Source organism: Colossoma macropomum, unplaced genomic scaffold (assembly GCF_904425465.1).
Source record: "Colossoma macropomum unplaced genomic scaffold, Colossoma_macropomum, whole genome shotgun sequence".
Taxonomy (NCBI): domain Eukaryota; kingdom Metazoa; phylum Chordata; class Actinopteri; order Characiformes; family Serrasalmidae; genus Colossoma; species Colossoma macropomum.
The window spans coordinates 19,680,113-19,697,789 of record NW_023494785.1 but is presented as its reverse complement, the minus strand read 5'-3'; the positions used below and the strand labels follow the sequence as shown (position 1 = coordinate 19,697,789).

Genomic DNA, 17,677 nt, shown 5'->3' with positions numbered 1-17,677 from the left:
TCTTTCTCTCTCATTTACATCTCCATCTTCACCAATCAGCTTCAATCCCCTTCAGCCCCCAGCTCAAAGCTCAATAATAGAGAGGCCATTATTGATAAGTAAGTAAACTTTAATAAACGCTCTTTATTGGACTAAATGAATCATAAAATTGCCTGGGCTGTGGGTGTTATAGCGGGCTTCTGCACTGGGTAACGAGTTCGTTACGGCACCCTGGCTGCCTAGCAGGAGTGAAGGTGACAGCCAGAATGCTGTGCTCACAAAATAACTCTCACTCACCTGTCAATCATCCACCTGTGTACGGGGAGCCCCGGTGCATGCTGGGATTTAGGGATGATGCTGAGGGAGCCTCAAATCACTTTATTTACCAGAGATGACTCACAGTAAGGCTACCTTTGAACGTGTCAACAGAGATGTTTATTATAAATAAAGCCTTTAATTGATCGTACATTTTTTTTCCACATAATGAGCTTGGATACCTGAGAACACCAGGCGAAAGATGAAGGAAAGCATAAATAGACATGGACAGGCGAGCTGCCTGTATACGTCGAAACCAAAGAGGACTACCTCCAGGCTGTTGTTTGTTTGTGTGATTCTGCCTGGGGCAATCTTCCAGATGGAGCTTTACGCTCCTTTCTTTTGCTGGAATGAATGTGTTCCCTGCAATCTCTCCCATGACTCCCACTGCCTCCGCCGCCTCCTGGTTCCACTACGCCTCTTAAAACACAAACGTCTGTCTTAAAGCCAAAGTCGTTCAGAGTTTTCGAGGTGGAGCATGTCATGGAGGCTGTTAAAAGAGTAGGAAAAGATGGAAAAAATGGGCGCACCTCACCATTAGGGTTTTAAAATGTTGTCATGAGGACCCTGCTCGATGGGGAAGGAAATTGACTGTGTAAAACGTATTATTATGGCTAGCTTTCTGTTGTAATGACAATACGCTTTCCGCGCACCTCATCAATGTGCTTGTCTGGGAAACGATAGAGGGAAATGATCCCTGAAGAACTACAGTGATGGAGGGAGATGGAGTGCAGGGAATGACTGTGGAGGATGGCTGTGGGACGGATAGATGGAGAGAGGGGAAAAAAGACAAGGATGGGCAGAGCAGGTGAGAGAAAAGGCTGAGGCTGCATTGACAAGGACATTTTGGTATTGGTTAAAACTGTACCTCTTTGTGCTTATTGAAACAGAATTGAATTGAAATTGAACTGAGTTAAAAACAGTGCATTTACCGACAGCAGACACCAACACATCGCAATGTGCAAAAATTACAATCCGTTGTCCAAGTTGAACTTTTGACAGAAGCTATTCTGTTGTAACCAGAGGTGGCACATCAGTATTGATGGGTATTGGTATCGGGTTGAGTTCAGCAGAAAATGCTGGGTTGGATATTGGAGGGAAAAAAAGAAAGAATTCATTCCAATCCTGTAGCAAATCTAGCCTAAAATACCACACGTACTTTGTGCTATATGATGTAGTTAGCTGTGTATTTCTTCTTGTGGGGTAGTAGAGTGTTTTGAGAGTAGTTTCAGCATGACAGTCTACTTTTAGATGCACATCTTGAGCAAAAATAGCTCATCTGAAAGCTTAGCTTCAATTAAAAACTGCTTATTTTAAAGCTATTTAGCTTTTAATGATTAGCCAGTAATCAAAGTTTCAATACTGGTATAATTTTTGGAAAAGTAAAAGCATGCATCAGCCAATAGGAGAGGTTCTGGGAAGCGACTTCAGTCAGTAACATTGATGCTGAGTGAGACGAAGGAGAAACTAATCACTGCTGTCAGCTCTTACATCCAGAGCTGTGCAATCCAACTCTAAAGATCTATATGGACATCTCATGGCAAGCATTGTCTTTTTCGCTTCCTTGTAAAGAACAGCAACTGCCAGCAGTTTTCACTTATGAGCATTCATGTCTGAATGAGTTTAAAGCTCACACGACTCACGGTCATGTGGGAAAATTGACGAGCTCCAGCAACAAACACGTCTACAACAACCAGCAACAGTCTAAGTGCCTTTTTGTCAGATCAAAAGTCCTTCAACACAGCCTGACAATCAGAATGGCAACCGACAAAGCTACTGTTTTTGGGATTTGTTGGGTGGGAAATGGGAAAACCTATAATATGCCTTAACCCACCTGCATTAAACGCGTCCTCAACATCAGCAAGGAGATTCTCAATGTGTACAGGCCAAAGCCTGTCTATTTATTTCTCTCTCTCACTTACACACATAACTAACTGACCTGCTGACCCACAGCTATCCCTTTCAAGCAGGCTGTGCTGCTGCACTGTTGATCCCCATGACGCTGTCTCAAACATGCCCTACCACACACAGACACGTGTTAAGTATTCACATTCCACTGTACAGCAGTACAAGGTCAGCCCCCCATCTCCCAAGATATTCCATGCATGCTTTCGAAACGAACGATCTGGCTAAAACAATGAAACCATGTTAACTGACTCAATATTGTAGACTGGATCTCTTCCAACTAATTTGACAAAAAAGCACCTCTGCTGTACTGCACACCTGAGAGACAAGTTGTGCTATAAATGCTCAATTCGATGAACCCCTTTTCTCGCCTTTCTTTTGGGAGATTAGGAGCATCTTTTAGGTGGGCGAGATTCGATATTACTTTTAATCCATTCCCCTGTACGTATTTTCCCTCTTTCATCCTAAGGCGTTTTGCTGGCAGTTTAAGAACAAGGCCGGACTAATTGGAAACAATGATGCAAGTTTCAATTCACAAATTAAAAAGGCTAATCCGAAGGCCCACATCTCCTCAGGGTGTGCAGGGTGATGGAGCTGAAGAAAACCTCATCAAGAAACACTGCTGTCTCCGGCTATACACTATATACATACTCATCAGTTAGCTTCTAGCCTCATACGCGCCCTGGGTGGATAAGAGCAGCAGTGGGAACTATTGCGTTGTGATGAGACATGGAGGCTCACAGCAGCTCTTCAGTTGGGAAAAGGCTTTAGTTTTTGTACTCTGGGAATACTGAAGCATACATCCTCAGCCTGCTTATGTTAGCCAGTAAAGTAAAACAAGCAAAAAACCTTAAAACAATTTACTCTAAAAGTAGTGTCATAAACACCTTAAAGTTTTCAACAAACTCTTTGACAGGTCCTTAAATTTGTATTGCACTTTATTGCATTTTAATGTAAAATGATTACAATGCAAACATGACTATGCTGATGAACCACAGAATCACAGAGAGTACAGAGATAAAAAATATATCAAGTACACTGACATTTATAAACTACTCTGACCTTGGAATTATGGTGTTGAAATCCCTAGAGGCTTAAAGCCATATAGCAGATTCTTCATGTCACATCAAACATGATGAAGAGGAAGGGGGAAAAACAATTAGCTAAAAGGTCCCTGGGATCAGAAGGAATAATTAGAGTGAAATGAAGTGACAGGTTTAACAGGCAGGGATAATTTCACATCGCCTTGCGTCCTGAGGGAAATCGGCCCTTTAATTGAGTTTGCCAGTTCTTTGTTTGGCAAACAGGTCTAGGCCAGGCTAAGACTGGCACTGTTTCTATTTATATTACATCCCCTGATTTTTTAACATCTTTTTTTCTCTTTCTCACATGTGGTCATTCCTAATGCAATCTTTGGACACGTTATGCTATAGTTCAGATGCCTGTAAAGAAAGAAAGAAAAACAGGAGATTGTTCTCTGTTAAATGCGTTCAGTGTTACTCTATAGATGTCACCTTCTTTATTACATAATGCCAGCAGGTTTAGAGGTGAATCACTGTTAGTTCTCAGGCACGATGGCTGTTCCCATCACAGCGCAGCACGTCTTTTCTCCCTGACTCTATTGTGGGCAAATGGAGCCCATGGCCTGTGAGGAAGGGGGTGTATAGTGAAAGGGGTGAGGTAATGCCACCATCTCGACTCCAGCCACGACTTGGAATAACCCAGAACTCAATGGAGTGTTAAATGGGAAATCGGCAGTTTTCTGCCACTGCTTTAATGTCATTGTGCGCCCCCCCCATATGCACTCAGACACACACACACAAAGACCCCAGTGTTGTTGTGAGGGCCCTGGGTTATCTAATCTACCGTGAGCATTTCACCGCCATGTGTTTACAATAGGCCATTGCGTTTGTAATGTGTGTCTCTACTCTCAACCACAACGCCAGAGACAAGCACCTTCTCCCAGCAGGGGGAACGCCATTAGAGATATAGCAGCAAATAGATTCCACACACCCCCTTTCCCACTCACAAACCCACCTACACAAACAGACACACAAATGTTATACACATAGATCTTTAGATTTAGGTGCCATGCCATCGGTCACACTCATAGTTGCTGAGAAAATTCATCCCCACAATCCCCACTCATCCCCACAATCTGCATCTCAGCCAGAACATTGAAAATAATTTAGAAAAAATAAAATGAAATAAAACTAATTAAAAAAAACAAAACATAAAATACATATATGTGAATGGTAGTGTGTTCGAGAATTGATTTTGTTCTAGGTTATGTGTTTCTTGCATTTATTACACTTGGTTCATTTAGGCATAGATTCTTATGGTAGAGGGCAGGTCGAGGAATCTTAGGGGGAAGTGTGTGGTGTGTGAGTGTGCACGAGCAGCGACAAAGAGGGAGAAAGTAACAAATGACGTGAGCCGAGCCAGAGATCGAACTGTTAGAGAAAAGCTTTGCATATGTACAGCGTAGCTGTGGCCAACAACAGCTGTAATAAAGCACCATGACTTGTGCGAAAGCTGTGCCTCTTTTAATAGCGGTGAACACTACAATACATACATACAGGAACATGGGAAGTAAGAGTGCTAAGAGTGCTGCAGCAACCCCAGATTTCAAGACTGCAACTGCTAAAAATAATAATAAAAAGTTGAATTTCATAATAGTTTGAGCAGACTAAAGACTCCTGTGCTTTGTTTTTGGAGTTTATATTTGTATATTTTATTTATATATTTTCAAAACCCACAGTAGCCATGCACTGTTTAACTGAGGGCTGCATTTTCATTACAGTGAGCCAAATCACTCCCCTCAACAACTGTTGGCCACTTTGGGGACACATCACTAAAACGCAAGCAGGTTGAGGAACAAAGAAGAAATGTGGTTGTATAGTTATAGGCCAGCCTCCAAGCAGCCTATAATTGTTTTTAAAATAATAACTTAAAAATAATAATAACATGTTTATGAACCATAATATCTCACATTCAGATTGTGTTCCAGTGTTAAATCTTACCATGTGATTGTGGACGTGATGCAATCGGTTACCGCGCCACATATGAACAGTCTGATTGGTTGCCACTCAGTTCATTTGCATGAAGTTTGTCCAGAATGACAGAGCAGTGGTTTGAGTCAGTGGAATCAGTTGTATTTTTCGACACGTTTTGTTTGACGTCAATTATCAGATAAATTCAAATGAAAAAAAGGCTAATCATTTTATATGTTTCTTCATTTACGTCACATACATGCCACTTAAAACAGCTTAAAACAACCTAACATAAAATAACACTCAATCAAACTGTTCAATGATTATGAGTCATAAGGACAAACTGTAAACAACAAAAACATATTATAATTTATTATAATTTTGAAAAAAAAAGAAAAATCCTCTAGATCTCCAACAACTGCCGTCAGGTTGTTACCATGAGAGATAGCCCCCGGCTTTGCAAAACCTTTTCACATCACTGCACTGTCAGGCTGGCACTGCTCCTGAATCATCTAAAGGCAGAACAGGGAGAAAGAGGCTCAGTTTGCAGTTAGCTTAAATGGCACAGGGGTTTAAATGAGCCTTTGTATGAGATGTTTTGAAAAAGTCTCCTGATAAAAAGTCTGTTCTTTTCTTAACATTGGTCATTTCACTCGCACGCTATGCACTGCTCTTGTGTAAGTGTGTGCACCTCTCTACCCCAATTCTCTCTCTCTCTCTCTCTCTCTCCTCTCTCTCTCTCTCTCTCTCTCTCTCTCTCACACACACACACACACACATGCTTTTCACTGAGTAGTATCATTACTCCTGTAATTGTCAGATAATAGTTAATTTTCTTAATTGAATTCCTCCCATTATAAGGATCTGTGCAATGAACTCAAGGTAGTTTGAGACTGAGAAAAAAATGGTACATTTATAGGTTTTTGTCTAGCCTATTCATTACCGACTCTGACTGTTGTGATGCTGAATCTTTCATCCAAACCAGATTTTATGTTTTTTTCTTTAAAAACTACGAAGTCTCAAAAGCTAAAAAAAAAAAACAAACAATTTTTATTTAAAGCACTTCGTTTAAGCATTTCGCATCTAAAAATAGGGTATCATGCTCAAAGTACTTAAATACTACTAGCCCATAGGAAGAAATACACAAATAACATTTTCTGTTGATATTGTCCCAATACCAATACCCATCAATACTGATTTGCCATCTCTACGTGTAGCATTTTTTTAAATGTACCACTTCTGTTTTGCTGGTGTATTGTGTTTGGTCCAAACCCTTCATAAACTAGTGTGATGTGCATCATGTATCATAAAAATGTCAACGTATCTGCCATTCCATTCAACTCCTGACATATAATACTTCAACATGACCCCTGCATTTAGACACAGGCTGCATTGTAAGGCACCTTTCAATACTCAGCCACAGGCACTATGATCCAGAATTCAGCCTTCATGTCCTTAACTCAAAATAGGTACAAAAACCAATTGCAATCCCTCAAACAGCTATTTATTTGCCCATAGTCCTTATGGAGGGTTGTGATGAAGCCAAATCTCTTTCCCCCTGAATATGACATTCATCACTGCCAGTAAACATTTGGGCCATTTCTCTCACATTATATGGCATTCACAGTGCAAACGGTTGCAGTGGTGACTGCCTCTTTAAGTTGCAGACCCTTGTAGATGAAAAGCCCTTTCAATCTCAAAAGGCCAGAGAAAAAAAAAACATGAACCCACACTACTGTCATTACAGGAAATGATTTCAATTTATAATAACAGAATTGTGCGGCATTATGACTTTGCAAATGTATTCCATCGCTAAGAAGTAAAATTCAAAGGCACAGTACTGAAGTGAGGGCTAAAGGAGAGAGTAAAACCACAAACAACCCGCAGAGCATCTTATGTACTTAAAAATGACTTGCACAACTTATAAATGATTTGTACAACACTCTAATAGCCTTTTTGCTTCATGAGTGCCCTCTTGTTCTCTGAATATTGAGTCCCTTATAAAGATCCCAGTGAAGTGTGTAGGACATATTGATATAGCACTGGCCAATGAATGGGAAAATTGAATTATTATCATTCTGATACTGGAATTACAGCTGAGAAAATTATATATAAAACTATATTTAAAGCTATGCTTGACAAAATTATGAAATGCAACAACACATAGGGTTACTAAAACTTAAACCTAGTACAGTATGCCTCTTACAATATACTTTTTTTTTACCTGCCTTAAGCTCACTGCATTTTACATATGGATTACATGGTATACTTAGAAAAAAACAAAATAACTGAAATGATCAGTTACTGGTATCAGTATCAGCCACAATAATTGTCAGTCATTGTTATCAGGCCAGAAATTCCATATCTGTGCATCCCTGAATGTGGAAGTATTCATTGCCTCTATTATATGACGAAGGTCAGAGGTGTTCAGCCTTTGCACATTCACCTGATACCAGAGATACTTTGATTGAGGGAAATGTCAAACCTGTAAGACAGCAGTGATGCTAGGCAGTGTGCATTTTTACCCATGAGGCTTGTATTAAATCATCCCCTTTGCTCTGTGCTGTATAGCAGGGTCAGAGTAAGAGAAATCGCATGGCATGCTCCAGTCGAAAACACTAGTAAACAGGTAAAGGTCATGCAAAGGTCATTCATTCTTATGCAGGAGACATAGAGGCGGCCTGTACCATCTCAGAAAGAACATGGGGGAACTAAGAGTGGCTTCGAAGGGCTCAGTTTCTTCTTGTGAACCTGGCCTCCGTCCCCCATCTCTGAGCAGATATGATGGCTCAATTCGGGGAGGTTACTCGACCTCCCACCACAGCGCCCTCCCAACTTACCATTTGATTTCACTCTGGGAGACATAAATGAGTTTTTAAGTCTTTAAGAGTAGCTTTTCCAATTAAAAAGAACCCCACTCTGTCAGGCATACAAATGGGCATGCTTTTAAATTGTCTGCTCGCTTGCATAGGCAGTCGGGACTTGAATGGAGCCTTTACCAGAGTGCTTAACTAGCAGAAGCCACAGTGGCGTGACTAAGACGCAGTGTCAGGAGGACTAATAGCCTTAAACACTCTATTGCATCTGATGCTTTTCCTCCAGCCCACATAATGAAGGGAAAAACGAAGAATCTGCACATTGGGAAATATGAGCTCCATTTCAAAGTGCATGTTAATGAAATGAAGCGCAGTTTAGCTTCTGTGTGTTCAGTAATTTGTGTTTTGTTCTGAAGTACTCAATATCTCTAAGAACAAAGAAATTCCTTGAGTTTCTGCCAGTGTGATCTGTAGCAGATTTCTGTCGGTTTCCTTTCTGCTGTTTCAAATGTCATGCTGATAATACAAAAGTGTTGCAATAATGCTGCTCAGTCACATAGTGCAGTGATATGGAAGAGTGATCCTCTTGAGGACACAGTCCCCCTCCGCCATGCGCCTTGTCTGCCCTATTCTCCTGCGGTGTGTGTCAGCTGCCTGCGGCATCAGCAAATGGCAGCGGCTGAGCGGGCACCCATCGGGCCAGCCACAGCTGCCTCTGCAGAGAGGGAGCGGCATGGACCTCCCAGCCAGTCAGCAGGGGTAACCGATCTAATGATGTCTGATGGCTTTGACTGAACGGACCCCAAACAGTCTCATTATCCACACTACGTCCCATTCTCACTCTCTCCACGCTGTCTTCACGCCACCATTCTGACAATTAAGTGTCTACATAATGCCTGTTCTCACTATTAAGCAACTGTTTCTTAGAATAAGGAAGGGAATAAAAACATCGACTGGCTGTGAGATAGGATCTGGCACTTTCAAGTCAGTTCTGCAGACGGAAGATGGAGGAAGGACAAAGGGCTGCTTGGTTCTATGGCAAAGACAGGGTGGCAGACGCACACAGTGAACAGATCTGATTGAAGAAGTGCAACAAAACACAGCGGGTCCCTGGAGAGCGAGCATATGAAGCCACACTCCCTCGGGAAGAGGAAAAAGAAAAGAAGGGAGGATATAAGACAGAGTGAGAAAGAGGGAGGGAGGTGGGTGGCGCCACGCGAGATCTGCTCCCAAAATCAACATGATGGCTGCTGTCTGCGGGGTAACTCGTCTCCAGGGACACCTGCCTCGCCAGGTACCTGTGGGCGAGACTGTAGGGCTGAGAGTCATTAATCGTGTCTCGTGTGTCTGCTTGCTCGCCATGTGACAGCTCTCAATTCTTCCATAGCACTATGCCCCAATCAGGAGAAAACACAATTATAACTGAACACAACCATGCTAAGACACATCTTCCTGTCATTTCCCTCCTTTTTTAAAGTGTGTGCCATGTTCCCTGTCGCAAAATGGAGCAGTTTTAGCATGCTGTGGAACAAAGCTCAAACGTGTCAAAATGCACACTGACCTAAAAAGAGATTGTTAGGCTAAAAAGGTAAGCAAATGTTGCACATTCTAATGACTGTAATCAGCCACGGTCATTAAATGCAGAGCCACCGCAGAGTCAGGTAACCACTTTCAGTACAATGGAAAGCTGGAGGCTGTTTGATGTAATTGTATTTTGAAAGTGGAGTCGCAGTACCTTGCCATCCACAGCTGCTTGGGCGACATGTTTTGAGAGTGTTGTGTGCGAGTCTACAATGCCGTTGCCATGGGTCAGCCCTATGGTGAAAAATGCTTTGGCCTGAGCGGTGAAGAAGCTGCACTGCCCACGCCAGGCCCTGCTCCTGCCAACTCAGCTCCTGGAATAATGCTTCAGTAACAGCCGTGTCCAAATACCTCCTGCAGCATGTGGGCCGAGTTGGCGCCAAATCCGAAATGCTGCGTCCAAAAGTAGACCCCTTCAACCACACACAGAGGAGCAGGCAAACGGACATGGCTTAAAGGGGCTTTCGTGTGTGGGGCAACAGCCAGGGTGGGGCTTTCATCACATACCAGAGATCTGGGAAGAGATGGTGCCAAGAAACAGCAGAGAAAAGTCCCAGCCAAAAGCGACATCACATGCTGCTCACACACCCACCCACTCTGAAGTGTTCTCTGGTCTCCAGCTCTGACACTGGGTGCTACAGACAGTTCGGACACCACAGACACATACTAATCTCTGGGCTCAAGAATTTCCTAAGAAAAATCCCAGACTCCACCCCTCAAATAAACAAAGACTCTGTCCACAAGCATTGGAAAGGTCTTAGAATAAAGGAAGATAGCAAAATGAAATGTAGGGGAGGGTGGGGCACAACCTCACAACACATTTTGTTTTTTGCTCAAAACCTTTTAAAATATTTGTGCATGATTTATGTGCACGCACACACACACACATACACACACACACACATATATATATATATATATATATATATATATATATATATATATATATATATTTTGGTTAGGAATCACAAATCAAAACATAAAATTTGTTTTTCCAGCACACATCATCTATGAACATACAAAAGTAGCATGAGAGCAAATATTATAACATATCCCGTGGACTGGATTAATTGTAACAGACAAGGACAGCAGGATACACCCTGGACAGGTTGCCAGTCCCCAGGGAACACAAAGAAATATCAAAAATGTTTGTATGATACTAAACTTGAGTGCTATATTTGACAACCAAAGGTTGAGAGAAAAATACAAAATATAAACAGCATAAATCGCAGCTTAAAAACTGCTGATCAGACCTATCTGAGAACTGTGTGGGCATGGCTAATGACCAGCTTGATTGACAGCTCTCTGTCCCAAACTCCTAGCCTGTCTTTAATGTGCTATAACAGATATGCTATTGGACTGACGGACCAGCGAACAAATGGACAGAATAAGATAAAATAAGCGAAGGAACTGACAAACAGATGTGCAGATGGACGGACGACCAAGCAAATAGATGGACAAAACAATGGGCAAACAAACAATGTTTGTATATGGACAGGTGGTCTAGTTTGCTAGCTTTTGGTTATGAAGGGTTAGCTTTAGCTCGCTAAGTTTCTCTGGCTCTGAAACAGTATTGAGAGGGCGGGGCAAGAGACATCAGCCTTGTGATTGGTCAGGGGAATGCTTACAGAAGCGTTACTCAAGATTAGGACTGCTCAGTTTACACTGAGAGGAGAGAAATATTGTGAAATACATTGGTCATTTATTGGTCATTGGAACATAATTCAAGGGGTGTACTTAGTACATGTTTACTGTTTGCCTGCAAGAACAAGATTAACCTAATTAGAAAGAAAACACAGATTTTGATTTCCTGGGTCTTTAAAAGTCCATGTTACATTATACCCTGCTTTAGTTTGTGTCTCATTCTCCACTATTGATAGAAGCCACTAAATACTACATGATGGTAGAAGCCATAAGAAAAGAAGTATTCATACACAAAATAAAGGTTCTTAAATGGTTCTTAGTTGGAAGTTATGGTTGAATGAAAATCCTTTTAAAAGGTTCTTTACACTCATACATCTCATTTACAAAAATAGTTCTTTGATGAACCATCCTTCGAAAGGTTCTTTTGGGAACTGAAATTGGTTCTTCTATGGGATCAAAGAAACCTTTTTTGAGACTTTTTTAAGACTGTAGAAGCTTTAAGATGTTTGCATGTTTTGTAAGTCGCTCTTTATAAGTGTTTCTGCTAGACGAGTGAATGTAAATGTTAATATGATATGTAGTGATTGAAGCAGGCAAAGTGAGCGTCGGTTTTTGTATTGACAGTTTCACCAATACTAAGGAAAGATAGCGAGGCTGAGTTTGGTTCAGCGGGTCATGTGTTAGGGTAAGCTTAAAGAAGAGCTCGAGCTGGATGCGCTGAGGGTCACTGCTTGCCCCGCAGCTCGCTGCCTGCTCCCCACCAAGCGCTGCCATTCAGGGAGATCTCCTGTGAGACACAGTGACAGACAGGTCCATCAACACAAGGCACTGAGCCGAGGGCTATAGAGACTGGAAGGCAGTTCTATATCTGTCTCTCAATCTCACAGCATTTCTCTCTCTCTCCTCTCTCTCTCGCTGTCTCTACATATGCAGCCACCCACTGTGTACCCCGGAAAAGTGAAAAGAATGCAGTCTTTTCTCCAGATTTTCTCCACATTCATTGCACAGATGAAGGAGATAATTAAACAGGGAAAAACTGAAAACACACAGAAAAAAGTTGGGAAACCTTGTTCAGCCCTTAATATTGTAGCATCATTAACACTGGTCAATATTCCATTGACCCTGACCATTAGGTAAAAAACAAACAAATAACTAAATAAATATAATACATAAACAACAGAGCTTTCGCTCTCATTTTTCCCTCTACTAACAGAGATTCTCCACAAGGAGCTGGGACTCCAGCCCCGACTGAGTGTTTTCTGAATCCGCTAAAAAATTAGCTCTCTCAAAGTAAATCAGACAGAAGCTAAAGCAATTAGTAAGGAGAGAAATTATGCTAATGAGCCTGAGGAGCTTGTTAGGTCATTTTCATTATGCATGTTAAGCCTCGACTTGGGGCAGGGTTTCTCCAAAGGAAGATTAATTATTGCACAAAGAAAAGGTGCAGAATTAGATTTCATAAGCCAGTGCACGCAAACAACTGTTAGTAACAGCCTTATCAAGGAACAGAAATCACAAGATTAAATGGTAAAGTCCCTCTGTCTTAAAAACAAAAATGAACATATTGTAGAATGTGAGATAATCCAGACATGGACAGAGATATTAACCTCAAATGCTTTCTTTGGATGGGAATAGGGGCTTAGTTCTTCTCTCTTGTCAATCAAGACAATTTTAGTGAATTGAATCACATTTAATTTGCCTCCTCAGTTGTGTGAGCAGCAACTCGGAAACGTGCGCTACATGGCGAAGGAAAGACATGTTAGATTTCATGCTAGGTTGTTCATAATTGGTAACAACTAATGTTGAGGAGAGGACTGGCTAAAAGTAAATAAAAATAAATAAGTACTGATTTGAGTCAACTGATGAATCAGCTTCAGGTGCTTGGAAACAATACGAAGTGATTTGAAGCAAACCTATTTTTGTAGATGAACAATGGCATATTATTCTGGGATGTCCTATCACTTTTAATGTGAACCACATTTAACAACTGAAGTACATCTAAAATATTTTTATTAGGCAAAATAGTAAAAATAGAACTGAACAATACATAGACAAATACCAATGTTTCTCTCTAACCCTAACAAGATGAAGGTAAGTGCATGTAAGCACACAGTAGCCTCAGCAAAAAACAGTAAAACAGTTAAAGCCTGTTTTATGTCTGAATTTCTCACATCATCTGTCTCATGTGCATCTCTTACACTCAAGCTGTCATCTGTGAGCATCAGACACAGCTGGAATGTGGTAAATATTACAAGCCATTCACTTAACCAGTATTTGCTAAGAAGCTGCGGAGCCTATGAAACTGTCACAAAGCTTAAAACAGGTCCAAGCTTCGATAAGCAAGCCAAAGGCGACGGTGAAAAGAAAATGCTCCCTATAAGAAAAGGAGAAAGAAACCTTGAGAGGAACCAAGACTCAAAAGGGCAACCCATCCTCCTCTGGTTGACCACCAGACTACATTTAATATCTGCTCCTTCAAAGGAAGGTGAGGGCATTGGCTTGTATTATACTGTATGTTCATTGTGTTATCTATGTTTATTTGTGGCGTATTGGTGTAACAGTAATGATGTAACAGTAATGAACCGGTACAATGCCCTCTACTACCTCATACATATGATATAGCCCAGATGTCTCCCAATAAAAAGAAAGCATTCAGCAGGCTCATGAGCCACTGGCTGTCCCCCATGAAAAATACCCCTGGTCACAGAATACTTTTTCACATTAATGATTATATTTCATTTACATTTACATTTTAACCTTAAAAGAAGGTTAAAGTCAAATTTGCATACACTCTGACCAGACATGAGCTTAACTTTACAGATGTGGCAAGAATATATAATAAATAAATAAAATAAATAACTGATGAACGACAAAGCTACCTGTGAAATATGTAATTTCATTTTAAGATGAAATTCAACCAATCAAAGGGGCAGACTCACCCAAATCTCCTTCAAATTCCAGAGTACCAGCTTCTTCTCTCCAGTGTCTCATCTTTCCTCAAGCTACATACTCATACTGCACAGAGGCCTTTTCACAGCAGCCTTCCACAGTGGCACTCTGCTTTTTTAAATAAACAGTGGTGAGGAAAAAGAATCCATCTCAAAATCCCTGACTCTTTGTTTTCCTCAAGGAGTGATTTGTCATGATCTGTGGTCCATGAGTTACTCCGCAGCAGGCCAGTACTTAGGCATACAGCACTATAAATTCTGTGAACAAATGAAGCTGTTAATCAAACGTTTACGGAACCTTTCACCATGTCAATATGCATTAGCTACTGACTGATTACCATTTGTCTAATTAATCAATCCCCACCTTCAAACACACATGCCATTATTTCCTGATGAGCTGTCACATTGCAACCCCTAGAGAAGTAAATCTAGACATTTTGATTCAAATAGAACAATTGGGACTGCATTGTTAACACTGTTACTGTAGGAAAAAAGACAGATTTGAAGGAGAAAGATAGTCTTAAGTAATTTTCCTCTTTTTTATAGACAAGTAAAGACTGATTACTCTATAAGAGTTACTGTGTGTATGCGCGATGACATGGCTGAATCAGCTAATCCATAGACTTTCAACTTCTAATTGACTTTTGTTTAAAATGTCACGAGAGAATTCACCTTATTGCAACTCCTGTTGGGTCTTCATCTCAGCATGACTGTGATTTGGTACACTCTTTAAAAAAAAAGGTTCCTAAATGGTCCTTGGCTTGGATTTATGGTTGTAGGAAAAATCTTTAATTGGTATTGAACCTTTGTATTATGTGGAGGCTCTTTAAACTTTAAAAATGTTCTTCACACTTGTACATCTCATTTGTGTGGTGGTTTGCAGAATCCCATCGGATGTCGCTGATGTCTATTTTACAACTTTCTGTGTATTTTCTGCAGTTTCTGGAAAGTGATTCATTATTTGTTAGAAGGTTGAGTTTAACGTTTTTTTTTTTTTTCTATTTTCATAAATAAGTGAGGCAAAGAACTGGTTAGCAGCCTAGTCTGGTTTACTATCCCCTTTCTTTCACTTTCACAGAAAAAGAAGAAGAAAGATTATCAAGTTAACAAAGAAATTCATGTGACGGTTGGTTAAATATGACTAATAAAGGAGCTAATAAATGTCTACAGGTGTTGAAAGGTCCATAAATACAATAACAGATTGTTTTATTTCTATCAAATTGTGGCTTGGTGCCTTCTGATAAAACAGAACCTTGATGGAATGCAGTAGAGTTGTGGATTTTCATAACTTGGTAGCTGATTGAAATGTTATAAAATTCAAAACACAATATGTTTGTGAGAGTTACCTTTTTCCAAGACATAAAACATCAAAATTTTATCATGTGAAGGGTTTCTGCAGGCTGCCACACATTTACCAAGAAAGTTGTTTAATGAATGATTTATTCAAAGGTCCTTCAGGAGACTAAAACTGGTTCTCCTTTGACATCTTTCCAAAGAACCCTTTCGGTGCCTTTATTTTAACAATCTCCTTGTCTCTGCATCTGGAATCCATTCTATATCCACACCAAAGCTCCCAATCAAAGAGCTATTTTTCTACCCCCTGCATGCAGACATCCTCCATAAGGGTCAGGGACAGGTCAACTACTGCTTCCCTACTCCAAAGGAGAAGGTCACCAGTGCAGTCCAGAGACATGTCGTTGTTTTCTAACCTACAACAGTCATGTTGGCAGATTTCCTAACACTAGTGGGCTCTGTTGCCAAGCCTCTTCCTCTGTTTCGCTTCTCTCCGTGTCTCTGGTGAGTTCACGGTTTGGCGCTGTTCCCAGATCAGAGAGGCAGTGTTGAGAGAGAGCTGTAGAGAAGTCATTACTGCCAGCATGCTGATATCAGACAGCGTTTAGATCATTGAGGCAGAGGCCCTGCTTATCACACAAGGTTCAGAACACAGCGCACCCCCGGAGGTTGTGGGTTCGGGTCCCGAGGGAAAGGCTGTGTTTTGTGCAGAAAGAGTGCGGCGCGCGTACTGCATCAGATGCCTTCGCATCAATTATACAATAAAGACTGCTATTTCCTTCATTGATTTTCCTTAATAAGTGACAATATGTATTGAAAAAGACAATCCAGAAACAACTGCAGCATTCATTTTGAGACAGAACCAGCAAATAAGAAAAACAGAAAATACCACCTTAACCCTTTTATGCCTCAGCAAAAAAGCATGTATGTCTGCTCTTTCTACTCTGAGATTTCTCAATGCTGCTGGTGCAAAAATCAAACATTTTTATTTTGTTTGTGTCACAAACTACTAACATGAACAACATGAATAGGAATAAACTTCATATTTTAGCTGCATTTCATTGTTACTCTGTGTATCCAACAATAAAGACAGCACCGTTCTTCTTTAATACAGTGATAGGAGGCATAGTCACACACAGAAAGCTCCAGTTCCACATGCTGATACATGTTTATCAATGAGGACAGACATGCACCGCAACTATGATGGCAGATTTTACTAAGCTAAAAGGCATATTGCCAAGTTTCTTGATAAAATATGAGACAAAAAAAAAAAAACAGTACTAACTTACCGTCATAAATCCATCTAATAAGCCAGAGTCAGGTTTGGGGGGTGCTTGCAGGCGTTCCATGGACCACTTTTCAATGATGGACGACACCTGGCTATTCTCTGTGTTTAGGATGCGGAATCCTGACATATTTACCCCGCTGTAGCGGTACGGCTCCACATCCAGTGCAAAGAGGTCCTGAAAGAAAAAAGGAGAAAAACAAAACTTCATCTTAATGCCATTAAGGCACTTTTTAAACATATTAAAATGTTAAAAATAAAACCAAACAATATAGAAATTGCTATTTTGCACTAGGACATTATTATGTAACGCTTTGTATAATATAAAGATCTCTCTTCTTGTCTTCTTACACACAAACATACACGCACGCTCACCGTCTGACTGCAGTTAGGAGAAGGAAATCTGGCAGAAAATGGAGGCCATATGTACCCTCTCAGTGGCACGGTTGTTCACTCTGTTGGGTGAATTAAGCTCACAGTGCTGAGTTTTCTATCTGCCAGCCTCTCTATTGGCAAAACTAATTATTGGAACTTCAGACATCTTTAATTCTTCTTCTTCTTTTTCTCTCTTAAATGAGCCTCTCCATACGCATCTGAGAAATTTCTTTCGGCTAGCATGCACTGCATTGAAAATGAAATAAAATATGCTATTTCTCAGCAGGTAAATGTACTGTACTTTCTTTCCTGAGGATACATATCATAATCAGTGCAAAGTTGAGGAGCAGAATCGAGGGCTCAGAGCTTTTTAATTCGTTGGAAAACGGGCAGCGGAGGGAAAGGGAGGGGTGTAGACTACTCACTGATGTATGTGAGATATGGACTTAATAAAAATGTAATTTTAATAATGTCTAAGTCCTGAAAATGTGAAGGAGAGAGAGAGAGAGAGAGGAAGAGAGAGAGGAGGGATAATAATAAGAG

General features: G+C 40.7%; 1 protein-coding gene across 1 annotated transcript in view; it reads right to left on the bottom strand.

The window, feature by feature from the left end:
* LOC118818849 (glutamate receptor ionotropic, kainate 2-like) overlaps positions 1-17,677 on the bottom strand; it is a 170,801-nt gene that overhangs the window by 85,240 nt on the left and 67,884 nt on the right. The window contains 1 exon segment of the mRNA XM_036586360.1: positions 16,764-16,937. Within this exon segment, the coding sequence (XP_036442253.1) occupies positions 16,764-16,937 (174 nt within the window).